Source organism: Equus przewalskii, chromosome 5 (genome assembly GCF_037783145.1).
Source record: "Equus przewalskii isolate Varuska chromosome 5, EquPr2, whole genome shotgun sequence".
NCBI lineage: Eukaryota > Metazoa > Chordata > Mammalia > Perissodactyla > Equidae > Equus > Equus przewalskii.
Genome location: NC_091835.1, coordinates 35,732,057 through 35,757,558, shown reverse-complemented (window position 1 = coordinate 35,757,558; position 25,502 = coordinate 35,732,057). Strand labels below are relative to the sequence as shown.

General features: G+C 43.6%; 1 protein-coding gene and 1 long non-coding RNA gene across 33 annotated transcripts; one reads left to right on the top strand and one right to left on the bottom strand.

Moving 5' to 3' along the window:
• Nucleotides 1–3,546: 3,546 nt before the first annotated feature.
• On the bottom strand, nt 3,547–21,716 carry PEX5 (peroxisomal biogenesis factor 5). Of its 32 annotated transcripts, none has more exons than XM_008539138.2 (16): nt 21,458–21,716; nt 19,789–19,951; nt 19,418–19,453; nt 19,042–19,174; nt 18,697–18,828; nt 13,131–13,236; nt 12,536–12,626; nt 12,025–12,135; nt 11,681–11,773; nt 11,193–11,312; nt 7,069–7,212; nt 6,792–6,862; nt 6,166–6,378; nt 5,674–5,839; nt 5,188–5,345; nt 3,547–5,009 (listed from the first exon to the last, which is right to left on the bottom strand). In XM_008539138.2, exons 2-16 carry the CDS (start codon nt 19,933–19,935, stop codon nt 4,808–4,810), a joined length of 1,923 nt encoding a protein of 640 aa, XP_008537360.1. In that variant the 5' UTR covers nt 19,936–19,951; nt 21,458–21,716; the 3' UTR covers nt 3,547–4,807. The 32 variants fall into 32 exon arrangements, with proteins under 32 accessions (XP_008537360.1, XP_070476724.1, XP_008537357.1 ...); XM_070620623.1 differs by having other exon boundaries at nt 11,193–11,288; nt 21,458–21,611; XM_008539135.2 differs by lacking the exon at nt 21,458–21,716 and adding an exon at nt 20,561–20,719.
• LOC139083515 (uncharacterized) lies at nt 20,770–21,469 on the top strand. Its single transcript, XR_011540308.1, has 2 exons — nt 20,770–20,870; nt 21,070–21,469. It is a non-coding gene; the product is annotated as an uncharacterized lncRNA (long non-coding RNA).
• Nucleotides 21,717–25,502: the final 3,786 nt, after the last annotated feature.

Sequence of the window (25,502 nt, the reverse complement as noted above, 5' to 3'; positions counted from 1 at the left end):
TACCACTACACACCTATTAGAATAGCCAAACTCCAAGACACTGACAACACCAAATGCTGCCGAGGACGTGGAGCAAAAGGAACTCATTCACCACTGGTGGGAACGCAAAATGGTACGGCCACTGTGGAAGAGGTTGGAAGTTCCTTACAAAACGAAATCTACTCTTACCACACCATCCAGCAACAGTATTCCTTGGTATTTACCCAAAGGAGTTGAAAATTTTTGTCTACACAAAACCCTGCACAAGAATGTTTATAGCAGCTTCATTCATAATTGCCAAAACTTGGAAGAAACCAACGTGTCCTTCAGTAGGTGAATGGATACATAAACTGTGGTTCATCCAGACAATCGACAACTATTCAGTCTAAAAAGAAACGAGGCAGCAGGCCATGAAAAGACATGGAGGAACCTTAATGCATATTACTAAGTGAAAGAAGCCAATCTGAAAAGGCTACATACTGTTTGATCCCAACTATGTGACATTCTGGAAAAGGCAAAACTATGGAGACAAGTAAAAGATCAGCAGTTGGGCAGGGGAGTAGGGTGATAAATAGACAGAACACAGAGTATTTTCAGGGCAGCGAAACTACTCTGCATATTATAATGATGGATATAGTTGTCATACATTTGTCTAAACCTATAGAATGTCTAAGACCAAGAGCGAACCCTAAAGTAAACTACGAACTTTGAGTGATTGATGTGTCAGTGCAGGTTCATCCACGGTTAAAAAGGTACCATTCTGGTGGGTGATGTTGATAAGGGAGGAGGCTACGCATGTGTCGGGGCATGGAGTATATGGGAAACGTCCCCCTCAATTTTGTTGTAAACCTAAAACTGCTCTAAAATTCTTAAATTTAATTTAAAAATTAAAAATAATTTTTAAAATAAAAAAAAAGAAAGAAAATACAGAAGAGCCTCAAGGAGGCAATGCCATGCAAGCACTGGCTACAGAAGTGGGTGCCCTGGCATGCTTGTCTGGTTGGCTTGACAGCGTTGTGGAGATGGCCCACCAGCAAGCAGAGAACGGGGTCATTAAGATGTCCTAGCGAACTAATTTCCCTCACTCACCAAGCAGCCTTTAATCATTTCACCTCCTATCAGTTTACCTATAGAGGGAGAATCCTCTGGTCATATTGAAGCGAGCACTCAGACCATCTGCCAGCTACATTTCTTCCTGGAAATGGAAAAACTTGAATTAAAAGTTAAATTGTTTCTCTAAAGTTGCAGACGTGCAACTCAGATTTTTTTTCTTTACAAGGTCTCTCTTTACATATTTGTATCATACAGGAACAAACAGTGGCTTCAGTGGGTCCTGTATGCCTGGTAATCTGTACATTTTGCAGCCTTACACCCTCTTCATTTACATTCCCTCTTTAGGCAAATATATCCAGTCCTGTGGCCTTAAATACTGTCTGTATGAATAAGAGTCTCAAATTTATATATCTAGCCCTGACTTCTCCCCTGAGACTTACAAATCCAATTTATCTACTTGATATCTATACTTGAGGAGATCTCTACCTACAATCTAATGTGTTCACTATAGAACTTTGTATTTTTCTTCCCAAACCTGCTCCCTCCCCTTTCCCCTTACTCAGTTGATTCCTGCAGTTGCTGAGACCAGAAGTCATCCTTCATTTCTTTCCCTCCACTCTCTACATCCAATCTGGCAGCAAGTTCTACTGGTTGTACCTACAAAATATATACTGAATTTGTCCAACTTCTTCCATCTCCATGCTACCCTCCATCCTCTCCACTCCATCTCCACCCTAGACTAAGCCACGAGCATCTCACCTGGCTTACTGCAGGGGTTTCCTAACTGGTCCACCTGCTTCAGCTCCGACCCATCCCAGCCCCCCATACCCCTAGGACCCATTCTTTACTCTGCAGCCGGAGTGATCTTTTAAAATCAAATCACATCACACCACTTTTCTGCTTAAAACTCCCCAGTGACTTCCTGTGGAACTTAGAATAAAATTCAAACTCTGCACCATAATCAGAAAAGATCCTCCTAGCCATGGCTCCTGACTACTTCTCCACGCCCTCTCCTGCTATTCTGCCTCTCCTTCACGCCAGACCTCTTTCAACCTCAGATCAGAGCCTTCGCATTTGCCCCTGGGACCTGAACTGCGCTTCCCACTACAACTCCCCGTGGCGGGCTCCTCCCAGTCACTTAGATCACCTCTTAAGGTCTTTCCTGACCACCCTATCTAACGTTGCCCTGACAAACCCTCCCCTTTACTCTCTAGTGCAGCATACAATTTTGATTTCTTCATAGCACATATAACTCAAATTTTCCCCTTTACTTGTTTATTCTGTCTCTCCTTCAGACCTAGCATATAAGCCATCAGAGCAGGGACATTTGCCTCGTGAACTATATGCCTGGTGCCCAAACAGCACCTGGCATGACAGGCTTAGTAAATATTGGTTGGATTTTACTCGGGTTCAAAAGAGGTATCCGGCACTGACCACGCGAAAAAAGCATCTTCTTGGACACTTTCATGCCACCAAAAGCAGGCAAAGTAGATACGCCTGGAGACCTTGCTTAAGAAGTTATCCCAACTCCCAAGCATTTTACTCAGACTTTTTCCTTCTTGTATCTACACGCTGTAGAAACGGCGGCCTCAGCCTGCCCAGCCCACTCTCCGGCCTGTGCCTTTGCACTGCCCCCCCTTCAGAGCCCAGGACACCACCTACCCCATGATCACCCAGGTGGTAGCCACCACTGCCTCCTGTCCCCCTCCCCCATGGTGTTTTATTTTTTCTATGAAAGTATTACACATGCACCAAAAATATTTGGAAATTACAGAGAAGTATGATAAAGCAGGGGAAAAATCACTCAATCTTCGCACTTTTAGCATATTGGGGTATATTATTCTTTTCAATGCATTTTTGCTTGATAACCTATAAATAGTTTGCTAACCTTTTTTTTCTCATTATGCTGCTAGCATTTATTGTCACTAGAAACTTCCAGAAATAAACAGCTACATAATATTTCACTGTCTGGATAATTTACTGAACCAGTTCTCTTTTAGATTTGTTTTTATTCTAATGTGGCCATAGACATTTATCTCCAAATATAAATATTTATTTACATTTTTTAATTTTTCCCCAGAATAGATACCCAGCTTGCTATGGCTCTTGATACAGTTCCTGATAAAACCAGGTAGAGCCAGATGAAAACTTTAGAAGCCCTAAGCATTGGAAAAACCATCAAATCCTCCCATGTCATTAGTAATAAAAACAGTAGTAAACAATTATATAGCACCCTACACTGTCCTTTATAGTAGTAACACAAGTGTAATAAATGCACGATTGTTAAATATCTGTCTTTCCTGCTAAACTATAAGCTCCATGAACGCACAAACCTGTTTGTCTTATTCACAGTATCTAGCATATATTAGGTGCTCAAGAATTACCGGACAGATGATGGCGAGTCAACACACCAATGAGAATTTGAAAGAGAGAGAAGAAGAAAACAGTTGAATACCCACCCTCCAAACACCCAGCCCCCACCACCCCAATTTTACACCTGGCAGAAAACTCATATCCACATCAGTTCCGTTTATTCTTCATACAAATATTTTACAGTTTTATTCTTAAATCATTTACACATATTCATACAAAGAAAAATAAATTTCAGGATGGAAGCTTGGGATCATGGTAATTTAAAAAAAAATCTCTCTGATCATTAGCTACTGAAAGCAAGGCAAGCGGCTTTGCAGTCGTCTCTGGGAGTCTGTATCTCCCACACAGGGGAAAGTGGAGAAGCAGCCAAACTGCTCTCCCATCTTCCCTCAATCTTCACCTTATGGAGGTAATATGGGGGAAGGGGATTTTTCAACATTCTCCCCTAAAAACATTTCAGGAAGTACAGCAAAGGCTTATGGTAACACTGAACCCCCTCTTTGCTAGGAATTTGGCAAGATTGCAATTTCTGAACCAGCTTTCTAGAAGAGCTAGCTCAGTTCCTATTTGCAAGTCTTTCTAAGAGAAGGAGGGTTTGCTGTACTCACACATCCCTTGTCCCACTTTCTCTGTCCTCCTACCAAAGGCCCCAAAACAGAGCCCTTGATCTGTTCCCATCTGGTTCCTTCTAGGCTCATTCCACAAATGAGCCTTCCTCCTACCCCACACCCAGAAACTCTGTAGCAACTGACCCCAGCAGCTCCTGAGGACCCCTACAAGAGAGATGCCAGCCTTACTGCATGCAGCATCATACGTAATGAATCTGAGCTACAGCCAGGAGAGGTCCAAGAATGACAGAACTCTGAGCGTCCCTATCAAAACTCAGCTCTACTGAGCCAAATCAACACTTAAATCAAAGAGGCCAACTTCTAAGACATCTCTTCTAGGTCGTCACCACAGAGGTGCAAGGAAGAACCACCTCCTGCATACAACTGCTCAACAAAGCTGTACTATTATCAATTCCCAGTATCAGTGTAGTAAAGGACAGACATTGCAAATGTGGTAGACCCTATCAGAAACAGCAGCTGATAACAAGTTGCTCCCTATCTTCGGGTCCTACCCAAAAAGCAGCACCAAGAAAGGGCATGATGAACAGAGAGATCTGTGGCTGGATGTACAGCCCTTGAATTGCCAAGGGACTCAGACAACACAGCTCATTTTCCTACAATTATGTAAGAACTAGAACACAGATTACCCACCCCTACATTGAGGCAGCTCCTGAGAGGCCACACTGCTTGTGGTCATCAGCCCACCCCCTTGGTAGGCCCAACTGGGGAGAGGGAGTCACATCCAGAGCAGGGACCCCTCCAGGTGGACACTCACAGGGCAGTCCATCCCACTGTCACTGGGGCAGGCCAAACATAGCTAGGAGGGTGGACAGATCCCGGGCATCAGCTGCCCCATAGGCATCGCTCTGGCCTAACATAGACAATGACAATCGCAGGGTGCTCCAGATGTTCTCTGACATGGCACCCCCTTCACCCCGAGGGCCCCGGCTTTTCCTCTGCATGTTCAGGGCCTCCAAAAAGTGTTCCACAGCCTCCCTGTAGGGAAGAGGAATGAGAGTTGGTAAATAGAACAGCAATGGAAGGAGAGAGGTCAGCTGGCATGGGGAGGAAGCAAGCTGGGGCTAGTTAGTCAATAACAGGATCACAGAATGAGGAGCTTGGGACAAAGGCAGGGAGAAAGTGCATTCATTCATTACTCAATAGATCCTCTCACCGGTGAGCCCCAAGGTTGATACAGCTGATGCCCAGGTTATAGCGGGAGCGTATATAGCCAGGCTGTAGCTCAAGGGCCCGGCGGTATGCAGCTACGGCTTCTTCACTCTGGTTTCCATTGGCCAAGGTGGCCCCTAGCTTATTCCACAGCAAATAGTCCTGGTATAGGGATGGAGAAGGGTTAGGAACAGGACCCAGATTCAGATCAAATTCTGCCCATTCCTCCCCCTGGTTCACCACTCTGCTTAGCTAATATATGTTACTATCCCATTCCTTTTGTGGCCACAATGTAACCACTCTCACGCCCTGCAGACTCCCTTGAGTCCAGATCACCCTGTACTCCCACCCTTCTTTCCCCAGTTCTCCCAAGGCAATCAGTACATGGAACATAGGAATGAAACATTCCATGACTTCAACGGTCCTAACAAATGATTCTCCAGCAAAGTACAGAGTCATGTCCCATTTCCATTCTTCCCCTGAAGCTCACATCGGGACGAACGCTGAGGGCAGCCGTGAAACAGTCCACTGCCTTGTCATACTCCCCACTCAGGTTGAAAAGGACTCCCAAGCCACACTGCACATCAGGGTCAATGGATGTAGGATCCAGGCGCACAGCTGCCAGGAAGAGCTCCTTCACTTCAAGAAACAGGGAGCTGTATGAGGAGCGGAAAAGGCAAAAAGGAGATGGATAGGTATGTCTATATTCCTACCCCTCCAAAAGAATTCCTTAATTAGTAATCATATCCTCAAGATTCATCAATCTATCAGCCACCCTTCCTACTCCCAAATTCCAACTTAGAAGCCTGTTTTTCTGCTTCAGCCCAGCACTGGACTGCAGAATGCAGACCTCCTTCAAGTTGAACCTGGGTCTCTCATCCCACTCTTAGACCCCTGAATCTCAATCTATCTGCACTTCCAAAATCAAGGTCCTCCTCCTACTCAGGTTACATTCGTCATCCCAGGAACCCCTCATACTCACTCAGACAACAGAGATCCCAGGACGCGCTTGCTGTGGCCCAGCGCTACCCCTCCAGCCCCTTCTTCACCAGGCACCACCAGATGGGCATAGGCTGGTGTGTAGCGCAGCCAGTCTCGCAGAGTTTCACAGGCCTGCCGCTGCAGGGATTCGTTGGTGAAGCTTACAGCCAGCGCCATCAGTGCCGTCCGGTTATCTGGCTTTAGCTCCAGACACCTGTTTGGACAGAGACAGGCAGAGCCAGTATTGCAGTGACACTGGCACCCATCAGGCACCTTGGAATCCAAGCCAAGCTTCAGAATCCAGAGTCATCATGGCCTCTCCTGCCAAATCCCTCAGATTAAGATATAGAGGAATCCTCTACATGTGAGTTACTAATAGTTACAGATCTCAGAAGGGGAAAGTTTTAGCAGTCAGGGAACCAGCCAGGGTCCCATAAATAAAATCAAAAGCTGATGAACGAGTGGAAGCAGTTATCTCCAATTCACTCTAAACCTTAGAGTTTCACCATAAGAAAACATAGGTTAGTGGCCATAAGGAAAACGAGGATCTGAGTCTGGGCTCCTATCACGCTAAAGTCTATTTAGAGAGCCCTGGAACCACCTCATCCCACCTTTCAGGGTACTCACTTCCGCAGCGCGCTGATGGCTAACAGTTCTTGTTCATTCTCTGCCTGGGTGGTACCCAGATACTGCCAAGCCTAGAGAGAAGATGACAGATTCCATCACCTCTGTATGCACCTTTCCATCCTCCCTTTCTCTGGCTTCCCCTACTCACCAGCAAGCTCTCGCCCTCCCACGCCAGGCCATCACAAAGGCCCTAATCCATGTGCACTACTCTTTAGGACTTCCCTCAAAACTGGAGGAAGCAGTCTCCAATTTGGAGTCAGAATAATGAGGCACTCACTTCCACGTGCTTAGGATCTTGCTGCACAGCTGCCTCAAAGAGCAGCACAGCATTCGGCAGGTCCCCCTCCTGCAGTCGCCGCAGCCCTTCCTCGAAAGGCTGGGGGTGGTCACGCAGGGGGTTCTCCTCCTCAAACTGATACCCCTACAAGGAAGAGAAGCCAAGTGAGAAACTGTCTAAGAGGGAGGAGTCACAGTCAGAGCAGCAGGAATGAGAGATGACAACCGAGAGAGGTGAAGAAGCTGAAGGCCTCCAAAACGGTATTTGAATTAAATGCTGGCAAATTTTCCATATCATAAAGGAGATCGTCTATGACTACAGTAAAATCATTCAGGATTGTGCTCACGCTCCTATCTCCTGTTCACAACAACTGGAAAGCTGGGCATGTGTACAAGCTCTGATCCATGCTGGGAATAATCTAATTTCAGGAAGTCTTTATAGGCCTGTATTTCCACATCCTTGACTTCTCACCACTGGACAGAACACATTTCTTAACAGGATCTGCTTACAGTAATGAGAGAGGTTCCCCTTAGCTGTTCAAAGGGCATTTCTCGTTATCCTGTAATAGTGTGACAATGTATAAAGGAAAAGCAATTTGGAGTCAGAGGCCCTGCCAATCAAATGCAACTGTTAATCTAGCTCATGAAGTTGCTATGCACGTTCAGGCACTCTGAAAATTTTAATTTATTCCCCAATTTCATTCTTAAAAGTTATTAACATTAATCTGTCTCTGACTGTATGAAAGCTACATCCCAAAATCCTGATGGCAGAAAACACTTCGGAAAGATACTGTTCTCTTCTAGCTGAGGATTTCTCATTTGAGGGAAGAGTTACGGTGCTAAGTGCGAAGCTTTGTCTACTGGTACTTCATGTCAGGCAAAGAGGTAATCTGGTAAAATGGGTGTCACTAGTAACCCATATGACTCGGGACAAGCAAATAAAATGTTCCTTTTGGGGGAGTAAATGGTTACCATCACAAAACAATACACCAGAATGAAAAGAAGACGGAAAATACCAGGCAGGGCTCTTCTAAATATAGTTACGGACAAATTAGAATGCAACTGTACATAATAAAGACATGAGTGAGGCCCTTTTTCAATATTACTGTGTAACTGCTGAAGAACCAGAAACACTAAATCTTACCAGTAAAGTTCTAAACCGTTATAAGTCATCAGACTGAAATTATTTCTGACAATATAAAAATTAAATAATTACAATGGAGGCTTAAGCAGCAAGACACAGTATAAGAGATGGATTTAGGGTAAATGTTTAAAGAGTATACTCATGTTGAGAATAGGTAATGTTCCTAGCACATTTTTGTACAATATGAAAACTCCGAAGGTAAAAAATGACCCTAGACGGGGCTGGCCTGGTGGCGTAGTGGTTAAGTCCACGTGCTCCACTTTGACAGGCCAGAGATCACAGGTTTGGATCTGAGGCTCGGACCTAGCACCATTCATCAAGCCATGAGTGGTCTGGGGCATGCATCCCACATAAAATGGGGCAGCATCCCACATAAAATAGAGGAAGATTGGCACAGATGTTAGCTCAGGGCCAATCTTCCTCACAATAAAAAAGGAAAAAAAAAGACTCTAGAACAGGGATCAGCAAGCCTTTTCTGTAAAGGGCCAAATAATAAATACATTTTATCACAACTACTCAGCTCCACCATTGTAGTGAGAGAGAAGTCACAGACATATGTAAACACATAAGCATGGCTGTGTTCCAATAAAACTTTATTTATGGACACTGAAATCTGAATTTTATATAATTTTCACATCACAAAATACTACTTTTCATTTTTTTAACCATTTAAAAATGTTAAAACCATTCTCGGCTCACAGGCCTGTAAAAACAGGTGGCACGCCAGATTTACCCGCAGGCCACAGCTTGCTGACCCCTTACCCTAGACAACCAGAGTTCAACAAAATACATCCTTCTGCATTCAACCTCAACTATGTCCATCATCAATCCATGTTTTAAGCCACCCTGTAAGAAACAGAGATCACTGTCACCTATCACACATTTTCCTAACGAAAGTAATTCCTGCTTCTCAGAGCTCTTGAGAGCATCAAAGGAGAATATTCACCAAAGCCCTACCAAAAAGCTTGAAATGCTATGTTTAAAGAAATATTATCCTCGGCAGACAATGTAACAAATCAATGCCATCATGTTGCAACCACGGGGTTCTCTAAGTACATGCCTGTCCATGATATCTATAATCCTTCAGGTTTCATCAATTGCTGATCAGAGAGGGACTTTTCAAAATTAGAATATTTGCAAAGTTGAGGGAAAAAAGAGTACTCTGGAGGAACCTTCAACAACCCACTGAACGCAAGATAAGCTTGGGATCGCTGTTGCATCCTAAACAGTCTACTCCAAGCCAGTCATTAGGTCTGATCCACTGTCTGGTCTATTCCAAAATCTCACAGGATCAAACTGCAAAAACAGGATCACTACTTAGAGACACTACTAAGTAGAGAAGCTTCTCCTTTATGCTAACAGTATGCAACATCTGCTTGAGCTATAGGTGCCAAGTTGTCTTGAAACTTTAGACAGCATCAACAAAAAATAGTACATTCAGAGACCCATGAATTTATCTGAAAACCAGCATCAGATCCACATCCAAAAAAAAAGGTACTATTGACATATAATTCAGTAATAGTTAGCATAAAGCCAAATAAAATCCTAATTGTTCATGATTAGTGAGTAATAAAGTACAGCATATTTTGGTGGAACATTAACGCAAACGTTTCCAATACTAATTTTGCAATAACCCAAGGTATCAATGATAATCAAATAGGGTTCAAGAATCTAAAAACATAATTATATTTTTAAGTTTTGAATTAAAAAATTTATTCCACCTGGCATGTCATTAATATGGAAGTAAAAAGAGGAAATGCTAATACAAAATTAGCACTATGTCTATATTTATCAAAAGCATGGAAATTTTTATCTAAAACTTATAACTTGCCATAAAGTCAATGGGGCTTCTGCAACTTACCAAATTGTTGATACAAGTTAATAAAAGTATTATCTCCAGGTATTTCCTTTAGTTCTTGCTCATCAGAATTCTATGAAAGAAACCCTTATCATGGCAAAACATAGAACTTACCAAGAAGTAAGCTCTCTTTTCTATTACGTAACAGGACAGCTCTCAGGAAACTGGGCCAGAATAACAGATTCATAATTTTCCTAGTACTAGGTTTTTCATTAGCTTTCAAAGCGTAACCTTTTCTAAGTTACCTTGAACTTTATTCTTCCCTATCTTTGCACATCTCTCTTCCATCAAGACCCACCTCTAGCATCTGCTTTACATCTCAGAGCCTGGCTCTAGCCCCAGAATCCTTCCCCGACCAGAACGAAGCTGAGAAAGACTTCATTACTCACCTCCCCAGTTCCTCTTTTGCATTTTTCAAAACCAAGAAATTCTCTCCCTTCTCCCTCATGCCTCAACTCAGCAGCTCAATTATTAACCACATCCCCAAATACCCTACAACCCACTTGTAGTTTTGTTTTTCAGAGTGAGACCTCTGAAATAACATACAGCTCTAAGTCAATAGTATATGCTATACGTAAAATTCGATCATCTTTCACCAATGACTGCTGGGAAATTTTCCTCACATTTAAGTTACTTAATATAATTCTTTGAAAACACCCTAAATTGGGGCAAGTAGTGAGTATCTACAGGAAGAGATTAGAATTTAAAATAAACCTATGAGTTAAAAAAGTAAATAGATATTAAGATATGGAGGCACAGAGACAGTCTACTAACTACCACTCTCTACCAAAGGAGTTATCAATCTTCTCAGAATATTCTCCACCAACCTCCAAAGCAGAACTCCTTCATCTGTGCTCTTAATACATGATGTGCAAATCTCTATCATAGGTACTATGTCACTGCATTATTATTTGACAAAGGTGGTCTATTATTTAATAATAACCTTTATATGCCAAGAATAAAGCATACACTCAATTACTGCAGGAGAGCAGGGGCAAGGCAATGATGCAGACCTTTTATGGAAAGGGGCTCAAAAACTAATTACCTGAAAGCAGGTACCCTTCAAATTCGGGTTTAATGGAGAGACAATGGAAATCCTACAGTCTGAAAAACTAGTTCTTACCTTATCATAGGAAGCAGACATGAGATCATCATAGTCAGAAAGCCAGGGGTGAGCCTCAGCATCCCGTTTTGCCATCTCCTCCAACTCTGCCTGCAACTTGTCCCAGAAATCAACATCAGACTGTAAGAAAGGGAGGCAGACAGAAAGAGGAGATCCATCATGACCATCCCACCTCACTCTTAGCTCCATCTTAGGATGTATTCCCTAAGGCAGCAGTTCTTAAATTTCAATGTGTTTAAGATCATCTGAAGAGCTTTCTTAAAATGCAGATTCCTAGATCCTACCCCCAGGTTCAGATTCAGTAGTCCATCTGAGGTGATGCCTAGGAATTTTCATTTTTGAACGGCACCCACTCCAAGCAATCCTAACACAGCTGATCCAGGAACAGTGTGAAATACAGCGTTCATCATCTTTGATGTTAATACACCCACTCTCTCCAACCGCGTGCTTTTTCTTGGGGCGTCTGCTCCTGCACTGCCTGTTCTCACCTCTATAGCTGACTTGGCTCGTTCAAACTCCATATCAAGGGCAGATGTGTTTACTGGTCTTGTGAACTGGTCAACCCAAGCATCTGATGTACCCTGTGACAAAGAAGGATGGTCATACCACCACCAATGACTTTCTACCAACTAAATACCCATTAAACACCACCATCCTGGACACTTCTGAGAATAATATTCTCAGAATCTCTTTCCCACCCACTCAGGACTTGGATGCTACCAAAACAAGCTGGCAATAAATCTCTTCCCCATCTGGGAACACTGAACACTGAACCCACGGCTTGGGGCACCAGCCACCTCTGAAGTGGGACTGGGAAGTGACAATGTCCTACCTGCTGCTGTATAAACTCTGCTGCCCACTGTTCTGCCTGAGCTCGGCCCGACCCTGCACCGGACTCCAGGGACACCTGGCCCTCGCCAATCTGCCGCACGAATTTCAGGAACTGGGGCACAGAGACACACATAGGCCACTTGGGAGAGGATTTCCAGGTGTGCACTCTCAGCCATGCCCAAGAGGAGCCTGCACTTGCCCCTCCCCCTGACCTTCTCTACCTGCAGACGAGATATGCTAAAGACCCTAAAAAACGGAGAGAGCAAAAAGAAAAGGGTTTCTGGCTCTAAGCTTTGAGAAGCCACAGAAAAGACAAAGGGTTAGTAGGCAAGGAAATGAGGGAATGCATAGTGGAAGGAAGAGGCAGGATCCTAAGTCTCTGTTCTCCAGAAAGGAAGGAACAGACCTAGGATCTCACCTCCTTATCTTTAAACTAAACTAGGTAAGACAAGCAAAACTCTCGACTTGTAAGACCAGCTCTACTGGCAAAGCAGCAATGGGATGTGGCTCACCTCAGAGTTAGCCAATTTGGGGTCATCCACCTTGGCCACAAAGTCACTGGCTGTATGCTGCAGATCCTCCTCTGGATGATATTCATCATTCCTGGAACAGGTAAGGACAAGTTAATTTTACACATTAGTCTTCCACCACCTTCCCCATGCTATTCCCCACTCCTAGCCCATGGCAATTACAGTTCTTAGTGGGGAAAAGAGAAGGCAATCCTATTCCACTCTCTTGCTGAGGACCTACAAATTCCAATTTACATTAAAGAAGGACATTTTGGTAGAAGCGGCCAAGGGCTAGCTACATCTTTTTCTCTCCCCCTTTCCCAAACATATCTTTGCACAGAAAAGGAGTAGACAGTAGCAGGCTCCAAATTAAAAAGGAAACAGGGTGCATAAGGTAAAGTTACAAACTTGACGTTAGGATAGTTAGGGTTTTTGATTCGATTATATCCATAGGGGTAATAATACAAGTGGAAACCTTAAGGTAGAAAATGAGGGGCTGCAAGTTGGTTTGAGAAGGTGAATGGAGGAGGTTGGGGGAGGCTGGGAAAACTGTCCAATACTCTTTCCACAGGGTCCCAAAAGAAGTAGCTGGACTCACCAGCGATCACTGGCAGCTGTTCCCTCAGGCTCTCCCAGCCACAGCTTCTCCTCTGACTGTTCCAGATATTCCTCAGCCCAGCGGGCAGGGGACACAGACAAAGGGTCTGCAAGGAGCAAAGAGTTGGGGAAATCACACAGGCTCAGTGATAGATCAGGGAAAGACAGACAACTATACATACTCAGCTGGTCCTCTGAAACAAGCAAAGCAGGTGAAATCCTACTGAATCCCTCAGAGACTCCTGGTCAAATAAATACTGCTAAATTTTCAATATCCAACCCACTCCCAAGGGGCCTGACGCAGAAGTTTACTGAGCTGGGAACAGGAGGCCAAATAAGGAGGCTCAGGAAAGGAGTAAGGACCAAACCCTTCTGCTTAAACAGACCTCAATGAAAAATAGCAGGCACTAGGGCCTCCGCCTTCCTCGAAGGTACTGCAGGGAACGGATAAGGAGCTAAGGGAGAATGGAAGAGCTCCTGTTCCTTCACCAAACCTCTGGTCTATTCTCCACCTACAGAGTTCACACCCTCCCAATGAAACGAGCCTCATATTTCACCTTAATATACCTACCAAGAGAATCTGAGAAGCAGAATGCTGGGCTATAATTAAAAATACATGGGTCCACTCTTCCCACTGGATGTTTGTTTTTTTCATTTTTTAATTGAGATGTAACATACAAACATGAAAGTACATAAAATGTGCCAAACTTGAGTATACTGCTTCATTCATTCCTACATACGAATACAGTCAAATCACCACCACCCAGACCAAGATATAGAGCATTTACAGTTCCCCTGCAGACTCCCTCAGGCCTCCATCCCCCAGGATAAACACTATCCTGACTTCTGTCACTTTTGATTTGTTGTAAGGGCTAGGTTTTTAAGCCTAATTCTAGAAACTGTCTTAGAAGCTGCAGTGACAAAGGGCACCACTGCAACATCAAAATAAACATATCAAGGCCCCAGACTGAATGAAGGTGCTTAACTGTTTTGTAACCTCCTGGACTCTGCCCTTTACTACTCTGGGGCCAGAAAAAAAAACAATGAGACAGAGTACTCAAAGGGCCCTGAAGAACGAGTCAACACAGAGAAGGCACGAGCCTGCCGTGTTCTTTCCTTCCGCTCTACATACATATCTTTACAAACCAGATACTGAAACGGTCATCCTGTCTGTGTCCCCAATTTGAAGGTTTGTTACTGCTTTTAACACTGAGGAGGCAGATTTATCCCCTCAGTATTAACGTATAAGAGAACCTTCTATTCCATTTAACTGAGACTTTACTGAATAATTTCACCAAAGGAATCTCAACATCTGAGAAAGTAACGCCAAAAGCTGAAAAAATGAAGGATCAAGACTTTCAGAATATACCTAATTATAAATAATAAGTAATATATTACCAATACAATAAACGACATGGTAGACAACTTTTTTGATCATGGACTCTGTCTCTCAATTTGAAGGACTCTCAACACTCACATCCAGATTTCCCTCACTACTTCTTTCAGGCAACATTTCTCTTTCCTTTGCCCCAACTAGACTGTTGACTCTAAAATGGAGACCTAATAAGGAGATGATTAGTACTTAAACAGATTTTATAAAGCCTCTTAGTCCCTTTGTCCTATTCTGTTGAAAAATATCCAGTCCCTCCTCCTTACTCTCAACTAGAGTGTTTTGCAAAAGTATATTCGGGCCACAAGTGCTCCTCAAATTACAGAGAAGACCGTTTCTGTGAAAAGGTCCTCTCAAGAACAAAAAGCCATAGGAAAAATACGAAGCATCTGTACTTTAAAACAGACATGAAATAGATTAGAAAAAAATCCCAGAGGTGAGAAAAGGCATCCTCAAATAGCTATAATTTGGTATTTGGCAATATTCGCCACAAGACTCAGAATTTTCTAGCATTGGGAACCTGCTCCAACAAAGCAGTCAAAATAAAATAATCAAAAGATCACCATTTGGCCTTAACGATATTTTTTGAGAAATTCTTACAGAAAATCAGACCCATTTGGATACCTCTGAGATTGAAGCAACTCAGGCCTACACAAAGGCAGGAACTATCCTAGGTCACATAGATTGGTAGAGTTAGAACCAACTTAGATACCAAATATTCAATTCAGAATGTTCATCTCATATAGTTTCTCAATGTGTGCTCATTCCATCTTGGCACATCTACCCTAAGCTCAAAAGTCAAAAACTCAGAACTTCCTACCCTTATCCACAAAAGTTTGCATTTGTGCTAAATACTACAGGGGTAAAGAATGTAGGTTCTAGAGTGAGCCTAACTGCATTCATATCCCAATTTCACTATTTATTCACTGTATATCTTCAGACAAGTTACTTAACTCTGAGTTTCCATCCCCTCATCTGTAAAATAGAGATAATTGCTACCTAATAGGGATTCTTGTGAAGACCAAATAAGATACTGCATTTGTAAAGCACAGAGTAACAAATATTAGCTATTATTATCATTACTCTCTGCTCATGGCAAATCCACACCAAAAGTAGAAAACACCACAATGAGATTGGTATTCCATTTATTCCATAGCCTCGTCCTCTACCATGCAGAGGAATGCCAATCATCATCTGCTACAGCTGCCCACTGCCTTTCCTATCAAAGTGCATGTTTATCTCTCACGATCATCGTATGAACTTCGCATACCATGCTGGCTGAGCCTGTCTAAATTCAAAACTCCTTAAAGATGGGTTTCATCCCTAGAGCTGAGCAGTCGCAAAATGGAGAATGATTTGGCCCAGAAGACTGGGAGGTGAAGGGGAGCAGATTCCATCAGGAAATATGGCAGGCTAAAACATGAGCTTCATGTGGTGATGGAATAATTCTGTATCTTGATTGCGGTGGTGGTTACACAAATCTACACATATGATAAAACTGTATAAAACTATAAACACACACAAATAAGGGCGTGTAAAACCAATGAAAGCTAATAAGTTCTGGACTGTACCAATGGCAATTTCCTGATTTTGATTTTGAACATAACTAACAGTTATGCAAAACTTTACCACTGGGGAAAATGGAATGAAAGATACACAGAACATTTACGTATATATTTTGCAACTTCCAGTGAAACTATAATTATTTCCAAGTAAAACAAGAAAGCAACTGAGCTTCAAGGTTGCTTTTAAACCTGATTCTAGAATCCTAACAATGGGTATTTAAACATAATAAGGATTTAAAGAATATAACCTTCTCTCATCTCGAAGAATGCTTATCCATAAAGCAATAAGTAACCTATATCATCAATATAATAATATCAGCCACAAATGCTCTGAGGATAACAAAAAATGAATTACTAGGAGATCAATTTCTTTTAGTTCTTTCTCCCAGATCTCAATTCATTCGTTCAGTAAATATTTAAGGTCCACTACATACAAAGCAATATACTACTGCAATAGGACATTTTTATGAAGGCAGACCCCAAACAGCTCAACTTCCCTTTCCAGCCTCCCATGTCCCTCCCTCTGTAAGCAGGCACAGTTCCAAAAGAATACACAAAACAGAGAGAAACATCTCCCAGAGTGGATCTAACAGGTAAGACAGGTCCAACATGTTTTTCTATAGATGTTTTTTGTTTAAAGGTTAAGGAAGATCATACAGGCGGCAAGTAACTCAGGTATCTGTAACAAAAATCTCATCTAAACACTCACAAGAGCAATGATTTTTTTCTGAGTTATCAAAAATGAGGGGGTGGCCCCATGGTGTAGTGGTTAAGTTCAGTGCACTCTGCTTTGGCGGCCCAGGCCCACAGGTTAAGATCCCAGGTGCAGACCTATACCACTTGTCAGCCATGCTGTGGTAATGACTTACATATAAAGCAGAGGAAGACTGGCACAGACGTTAGCTCAGGGCTAATCTTCCTCAAGAACAAAAAGAGGAAGATTGGCAATGGATGTTAGTTCAGGGCTAATCTTCCTCAGAGAAAAAAAAAATGAATGATGTCCACATATTACAACACAAGTCTCTCTGTGATAAAAGATAGCACTTAAGTCTAAGGTTTGTATGAAAAACTGAGTTTCAGTCTGGTGAGCTTTGCTACTGCTCAGATTTTCACTTGAGGCAATTCCATAGAGAAGATTCTAAATGATGGTGTAATAATTCTAAGCATAAAGCCTAGAGTCAGAGAGATGTGAGTTTGGAATATCATCTGTTACTGAATGATTCTGGACAACGTATTTAACCCTTCCACATTTAAGTTTTCTTATCTATAAAATGGGGGAAAAACACCTACCTTGTAAGTGTTACTGTGAAGATCAAATGTGTTGAAGAAAATAAAGTACAAGCATTATTAATGAAACCAAGAGCACCTCCTGTTCTATTTGAAACTCCAGCTTAGGTGGAAAAGGGAGTCATGATAAAAGACATCAATAGCTTTTATTAAAGGTTTGTTTTAGTCGTTACATTTGGGGGTTTTCCTCTTGTGCGTGGAGGAAGCCCTATCTTTAGGAGAATAAAAGTGATGGAGGGAGGAAAAAAATGATAGGGAGAGAAACCAATTAGATCCCATTAATCCTCTCAGGAAAATTTAGGATCTATGATGATGTGAGCACCCTGAGAGTCTAGAATCTTTGTAACTTTCTCCGTTTGTATCTCTTGTTGTTATTATTTCTTAAATTGGAAAAAGGCTAACAGTGCTTCTCTTTGAGAGCAATCAGGAAGAGGAAAGCTGAAGAGAATGCCCTTCCCCCAGGCCCCTTATCATAAGGCTTACAGGGGAAGAATCAATCCCAAGGGATGCTGTGAGCATGGATGCTCTGAGGGAAAATTAGGCTGGGACTTTAAAGAGTTTAAGTTGCAGGCCTGGCAGCACGGCATAACGGTTAAGGTCACAGGGTCTGGGGTCATTCAAACCCCAACTCCACCACTTACAAAGCCGCGTCACCTTGGGCAAATTACTTAACCTCTAAGCCTCGGTTTTCTTATCTAAACACTAGGAATAAAACAGTAACTACCTCAAGGATTCTCACAGGGATTAAACAGATAAAGCATTTAAGGCACTTAACACAAAGCCTAGAATATGTAAGCAAACATTAGCTATTATTATTAATTTTTATTATTATCATCAAGGTATGGTCTTTGCCCTCCAAGACCTTATACTTCTGGCTCTTGAAATCCACAATTCCACTTCCCAAGGCCCCAACTCTGTTCAAGATGACAATACCAGAATCCCACGGGCTGTGCTAAATTGCTTCTCTCTTCCTGGCAAAACTGCCATCTATCCAATCTGTGGATCCTCTCCACCAGACTACGGTAAAAAGTTCCAGATAACAAAGAAGTAGACCTAACTCGTGTCCTGTCTTCTCTCTCTCTCTTACACATATATATATATCTCCAAAATCTCTTATCCAGTTCAAACCCAGCCCTCTGTTTACTGTTTCATTCCCTATTATCACCTAAGGGAAGTCAGGTTCAGTGCTCTCTAGAAGGGAATCAAGGGTCCAGAAAAGCCATAGCTGCTGAAATCACTCTATATGCCAAGAGGAATTAGCTAACAGTGTAGAACTTTGATTGCCCCATGGAAACCATTTTAGATTTTCCCAAGACAAACCTCACCTGTAACTTCAGAGATGAATTCTTGGGACCAGTCAGTCTCATTATAATCCTGAGTTACATCCACAGCATCTCCAGCTGCAAGAAACTCCTGGGCCCAGTTCTCAGACAAGGCCAAGTCTGCGACAGCAGGGGCTTAAGAGAGAGAAAGAGAGAGAACTAAGAAAAAGAAATATGTATCATTCTATCATGCCTAAGGAACCCTGAGTGCACAGGAAAACACTCCGTTCCTTTTGTCTCTTTCAGCATCTCAGTCCCCCAACGTCAACAGCATCCAAATATGGAACCCCCTTGGCCCTATCTGCAGAGAAAATGGTGATCTCCCCTCCCACCAGACTCTGGACCCACCTCTCTGGGGTGCCTGGCGGAAGTTTGACTGTTCAATCTCCTGCATCTCTGCCAGGAGGTCATCCATTTTGAAGGTCTGAGGGGCACGGGATACAAGTGGTGCATTGTGGTCCTGGAGGAATTCAGCCACCAACTGTGAGAAAAGAGATGGTGAAATGAACCCAGCAAGAGACAGTGCCCATTGGGTGTCAAATATAAGGAAAAGGAAACACAGAAACTACAGATGTGGAAATATAGAATACATTTTAAAAAACAAGCAGGAGGCAAATGTCGTTTGGTCAGAAAAGTCGAAAGACTGAAATACAGGTAAGTCAAGTTTAAAATAAAAACACAATGGGCAAAAGAAAAAGGCTATAGAAGAGACTGGTATATTTACCTCATCTTCAGAGGCTACTCCTAATGGCTTAGAGACCTAAGACAGAGAAGAAAGGGAGGCAATATGGCAGAGTGGTGAAAGTCACAGAGACATAACTCAGTTAAACACGGGTTAAAATTCCAGCTCTACCATTTATATGACCTTGAGCAAGCTGCAAAATTTCTCTGAGCCTCGGTTTCTTCATCTATAAATGTTGCCTTCATCTATATAAAGACATACAGTACTTAGTATAGTGTTTAGCAAACACTCATTAAGTGGTAACTACCATGTACTACCATTTGCAACACAACAGAGAAGGCAGTTAGCCCCAAGCGTCCCTGCACCCTCTATCCCAGGCCGCCACTTAGACTTTCCTCCTCAAGAACACTCACCGCCTCAGAGGCTGGGGTTCCCGGGGGCCAAGGGCCAGGCCTCAACCCCTCCTGCCGAAGGGCCTTGTCCTGGGTAAAGTGGCCGGCCAGCTTCATGAGCGGGTTGGCACCCCCGCATTCGGCCTCCACCAGCTCCCGCATTGCCATGGTGACCGCCAGCTCTCTGATGGGCAGAGGAGGTTTGGAACTGAGGTCCCGGAGTCAGACCCTTCCCCAGCCCACAGCTCAGCCCGGATCTGGGGGACGCGGGCAGACATCCGTCCCAGATTGTTAGCCACTCGCTACCCTCCACCCCCTGTGCCTTCTGCGTGGCCCCCACCTCGCCAGGAGTCCGAGAAGGGGCTAGTGCCTCCCTGATGCCCTCCTCAAAGGCCGCCGCTTTCGGCCTGGGCCTCTCCAGCGGCCTCTGCGACTGCGGTCCCAGGCGGGGGGACAGGCCTGTAGCCGCCCCCCACAGAGGGGCCTGGACCCCTGGGTACTACGAGGGACAACTCCGCGAGCGGGCTGTGCTGGGGCACTGGCGGGGCAAGAAAGAGCGGGGACACCCCCCGACCGTGAGCCCAGGCCCCCACCCCCGAGCCGCCAGGCGAGCACCGCTGGGGGCCATTCCCTCCCCTCCTGTCACCTGAGCCCCTCCTCCGCTCGGCCGAGCCCAGCCCAGCCCTCCCGCGCTGTGGACCACCCCAGCTCCCCCGCCCCGGCCGCAGCTCCAGCCCCGCCCCGGGGCCCACGAGGGCACCGCAAAGGGCGCCCCCTCGGGCCCGGAGCTCACCGCCTTGCTCTGCACTACGCGCCGGGGCACCCGGGGCGGGCAGGAGGGAGAGGGAAGAGGAGAGGGCGGGGGGGCAGGGGCGGAGCTCAGGCTTAAAGGGGCCGTGACTACCGCGCTGCGGTCGCCGACCAAGGGAGCTGTTTGAAGGGGCGGGGCTTTAAGGCTGCGGCGCAGCGTGACGGGAGGAGCCGTGGGTTCTTAAAGGGGAAGAGCGCCTTAAAGGGGAAGTCTTGGAGCGTCGCCTCAGAACGCTCAAAAACATCGCCGATACTAAGGCTGCTTTGAGGAAAAAGCTCGAAGAAGAATGGAGGTACCACTGAGCTTTGAGGGAGACCCGAGGGCTCAGGATCCTGGATTCTGCTCATTCTGGCGCTTCCCTGGGAGCGCATTGTGACCCAAAGCGATTCCTCGCCCTTTCTGAGCCTCAGTTTCAGAGACAGGTCCTAGCACGGGAGTTGCGGGGCTCAAATCCGTAGCCTTCCCCAGCCTCTACGTCTGCCTCTTTCCAGACTGCCCCTAGGGGGACAGCGGCACGGTCTGCATGAAGACAGAGGCCTGCCCCGAATCCCTCTGCCATCTCTGCGTAATGGGGAAAATAGCACTGGATGATGACAAATTCCAGAGACTAAAATAGAGTCCAATGCATCCTGAGACCTCAAGCTGGTAACCTACAGGGAAGATGCGCAGTGAGTCACTCCTCTCCTCTCCTTCCTCCCTCACCAATGGTCAAGGTCACCGTGGTGGCCTTATTCCCGCTGTTCCAGACTGGAAAAGCACAGACATGATGCCAGAAGTGACTTTTAATCACGGAATAATCGTGAGGCCCCACCATCTGCCTCAGAATTGGCTATGGTGTCAAACCTCAAGGTCACTGGGAAATAAATACTGATATCTCACCCAGCTCCAAGACGAAGGGGAGTCCTGATGTCATGAAGAAGGGCAAGAGGTGCTCAGGGCTGCTGGTAGATGAGCAGGGATGGGTTAGTGCTAAAAGGGGAAAAAGTACCATTCCAGCCCTCTGTGCAGGAGACGAGGCAGGTAGACAGCAGGTGGCGCCCTGGGCCAGGCTTGTTTCTTGGCAGGCCTGCGGATTTCAAAGGTGAAGGTCCCAGGGGACGAGAGGGGCATGGCTGTGTAAACTCATCCCTGGGAAGGCAGAGAGGCTGCTCTGACAGCTCAGGGGAACAGACTAGCCAGACAGACCTAAAGAGTGTGCAGAATTTCTCCTTTTCCTTACATTTTGACCATCTTTCAGAGACCCTGACCCCACTCCCCATTTTCCCCTGGAGTGTACTAGGAATCTCAGCCCTTGCTGAGATGTTCACTGTTGGCAGGCTGCCATTGTAAAGCAGATACCTACTACCTAGTAAACTAAACCATGCCAAGGAGGAGGAGATGCTCTCTGAAAACTGAATCCTTTAAAAAGTGGATCGTTAGAGAGAGCAATGTTTAACTGAAAGCCCATGATATGGTAGAATGTCAGAAAATCAAAGCAAGCAGAGAGGACTCCCAGTACCACTCAAACCACATCATACGCATAACCTGCTCTGCCAGGAGTTTAGAACCCGATTACCAATAATCCAGTATGTGCCCAGCTCATGGGAGAATGGTAATAATGATACCAGCTGATGTTTATTGAATGCTTTACTAAAATCCAAGCATTGCAATAAACATTTTATGTGCATTAGCACTTTTAATCTTCATAACATCGCTATGAAGTAGGTATTACTAACCTCACTTTACAAATAAGACTTACCCAAAGTTACTCAGCTAGGAAGTCAAAATTCAATCCAGACGTAACTCCAAATACCCAGTCTTCCAGAAACCTTGCTTGAAGCCCCCTGGGGGAGCTTTGGTCTCCAAGGCAATGGAATTCTTCACAGAGCCTGGCCCACAAGTCCAAGAGGGACTCCGGGGCTCAGAAAGGACTTGGTACTTGGATATTTAATATTTAGTTTACTGAAGTTCTAGTTTTAAAATCTTGCATGTTGTTAATCCATGTTCAAGTTTAAATTCTTATTCTATTCATAAAAGTAATAATTTTTATAAAGGGAAAATAATCATTTTTACTTATTCTTTAATTAGTATTTGATTTTATTTATTCCTGAATGTTTGATTAATTCAAGTTTAACAGGTTAAATTCCTCCAATTTTTAAACACATACTGGATTTACTGTGTGCCAGGCATCGTTCTAAGCATTTTTCAAATATTGTCTAATTCTCATAATAACTTAGTAGTAATAACTATTATTATCCCCATTTTACAGATGAGGAAACTGAGGCACAGAGAAGTTAAGTGACTTGCCCAAGCTTATACTAATAAGCGGCAAAGTACATCAAACTTTGTCTGTAAAGGGCCGAATGGTAAATATTTTTGTCTTTGTAGGCATACCGTCTCTATCACAACTACTCAACTCTGCTGTTACAGCAGGAACGCAGCCATAGATAAATGAGCATGCCTATGTTCCAATAAAACTTCACGGACACTGAAATTTGAATTTTATATCATTTTCACGTCACAAAATATTCTTCTTTTGATTTTTTTCAACCATTAAAAATGTTAAAACCATTCTCAGCTTGCAGACTATATAAAAACAGGCAGCAGCCCGTAGTTTGCTGACCCCTGACCTACACAACCTGATTCCAGAGTCCGTGATCTTAAGCATTATGCTAGATTTTCCCTTTTTAAAAGTAAAAATTAAATTTCCTTAAACATTTTGCACTACATGGCACTCAATATACATATTTTAAAGCATTTTAAATGCCTGACAGCCCTGATGGGGCAAACAACCCTATCAGGCAAAATCTTTCTAAATTCTTATTCAACCCTGTAAACCTAAAACATTTATCAGATTCTCTTAGTCCTCTTAAAATCTCAAGTCTAAAACTTTACTTCCTAAATTGAAGGCTAATAAGTCAGATTTTCTTAAACATCAAATATTTTAACTCATAACGTCACTTATACACCTCTGGAAAGTAAGTTTACTGGCTCAGGTAGATTGAGATTACTGGGTTAAATTTGGAACCACATACAGGTACTTAAAGTTCAGAGATTTGAGACCAAGACGCAAGATTTAGAAGCTATATAACAGTCATGGGTCGCTTACTGATGGGGATAAGTTCTGAGAAGCATGTCGTTCGGCAATTTCATTATTGTGCAAATGTCCTAAAGTGTACTTACACAAACCTAGATGGTATAACCTACTACACACCTAAGCTATATGGTGTAGCATATTGGTCTTAAGCTACAAACTTGTACAGCATGTTACTGTACTGAATACTGTAGGCAATTATAACACAATGGTAAGTATTTGTGTATCTAAACATATCTAAGCATAGAAAAGGTATAGTAAAAATATGATAGATAAAAAATGGTACACCTGTATAGGGCACTTAACATGAATGGAGGTTGCAGGACTGGAAGTTGCTCTGGGAGAGTCAGTGAGCGAGGGGTGAGCGCATGCGAGGGCCTGGGGCATTACTGCACACGACTGCAGACCTCACAAACACTGTACACTTAGGCTACACTAAGTTTATAAAAAATATTTTTATTCGATAAATTAACCTTAGCTTACTGTAATATTTTTACTTTATAAACTTTTTTATTTTTTTAACTTTTGACTCTTTTTTAATGACACAGCTTTAAAACACAAACACATGGCACAGCTATACAAAAATATTTCCTTTCTTTATATCCTTATTCTATAAGCTTTATTCTATTTAAAAAAATTTGTTTTTTTTACTTTTTAAACTTTTTTGTTAAAAACTAAGACACAGACACACACATTAGCTTAGGGTCAGGATCATTGATGTCACTGTCTTCCGTTTCCACATCTTGTCCCACTGGGAAGTCTTCAGGGGCAATAACGCTCATGGAGCTATCATCTGCTGTGGTAACAACGCCTTCTCGTGGAATATCTCCTGAAGGATGTGCCTCAGGCTCTTCTTGAGGAGGTGTCACTCTTTTCAGAAATACGTCCATGATAGTTTGCTTGGTTTGTTGCTTTTTTTCACCACAGATTTTCTTGTAAGCAAATAATGCACCATGAATGTTCCTCTTTATTAAGGAAAACCTTACAGTGTTGGGTTTGATGTTTTCAAGCTTTTTAAGGAGCTTGTTGAGGTCTGCAAAAGCTCCTGCTAAACCCTTCACTGAAAATTTTCTTGGGAGTTCTCCTTTTTCTTCTCCTGCAGTTTTTTTCCCTTTGCCTCTTCTTCAGCTATGCATTCCTGTTCCAGTTCCAACAACTATTCATTAGTCAATTCCTCAGGAATCACCTCTAGGAGCTCCTCAATGTCATCCTCGTCCACACCCAGGTTAAAGTTGTTTGTCATCTCAACCACACCTTGTTGATTTCTACAACCTCCTCATCCTTGGCAAATCCTTTGAAGTCATGGATGAACCCCCTGAGTGTCTTCTTCCAGATGCCATTCATACACTCCTTGGTGACATCACCGCAAGCCCAAGCAAGGTTTTTCATGCAGCCGCAGATGTTGTAATCCTTCCAGAATTGCATCAGTGTCTTCTCAGTGTCTTCCTCAGTTGCAGCATCGCTTGTGAGAAGGTCCTCCAATGTAGTAGACCTTAAAATCTGCTGTACCTCCTTGATCCACTGGTTGGATCAAAGAGGTGGTGTTTGAAGGGAGAAACACCACTTTGATATTGGGATGAAGATCACTAGTAAAAGAAGGATGTCCAGGAACATCATCAACAGTAAGCAAAATCTTGATAGGTATATTATTCTCCAAACAGCACTTCTCCATTTTGCTGGCATAGCAATTCAGGAGGGCATCTTGGAAGAGGAGGTGGGTCATCCGTGACTTCTTATTATTCCTGTAGTACATTGACAGTGTGTGCTTATTGATATGCTTGAAGGCCCTGGGGTTCTCACTGTGCCAGATGACAAAGCGTTTCAATTTGTAGCCTGCAACATTGCCCCCAA

Coding starts and splice junctions, on each gene's coding strand:
- PEX5 (XM_008539138.2), bottom strand. CDS start 19,935: ATGGCAATGCGGGAGCTGGTGGAGGCCGAATGCGGGGGTGCCAACCCG. Junction 19,454..19,788: donor GAACCCCAGCCTCTGAGGCG/GTGAGTGTTCTT, acceptor TCTCTGTCTTAG/GTCTCTAAGCCATTAGGAGT. Junction 5,840..6,165: donor CTGGGATCTCTGTTGTCTGA/GTGAGTATGAGG, acceptor CTCCTCATACAG/CTCCCTGTTTCTTGAAGTGA.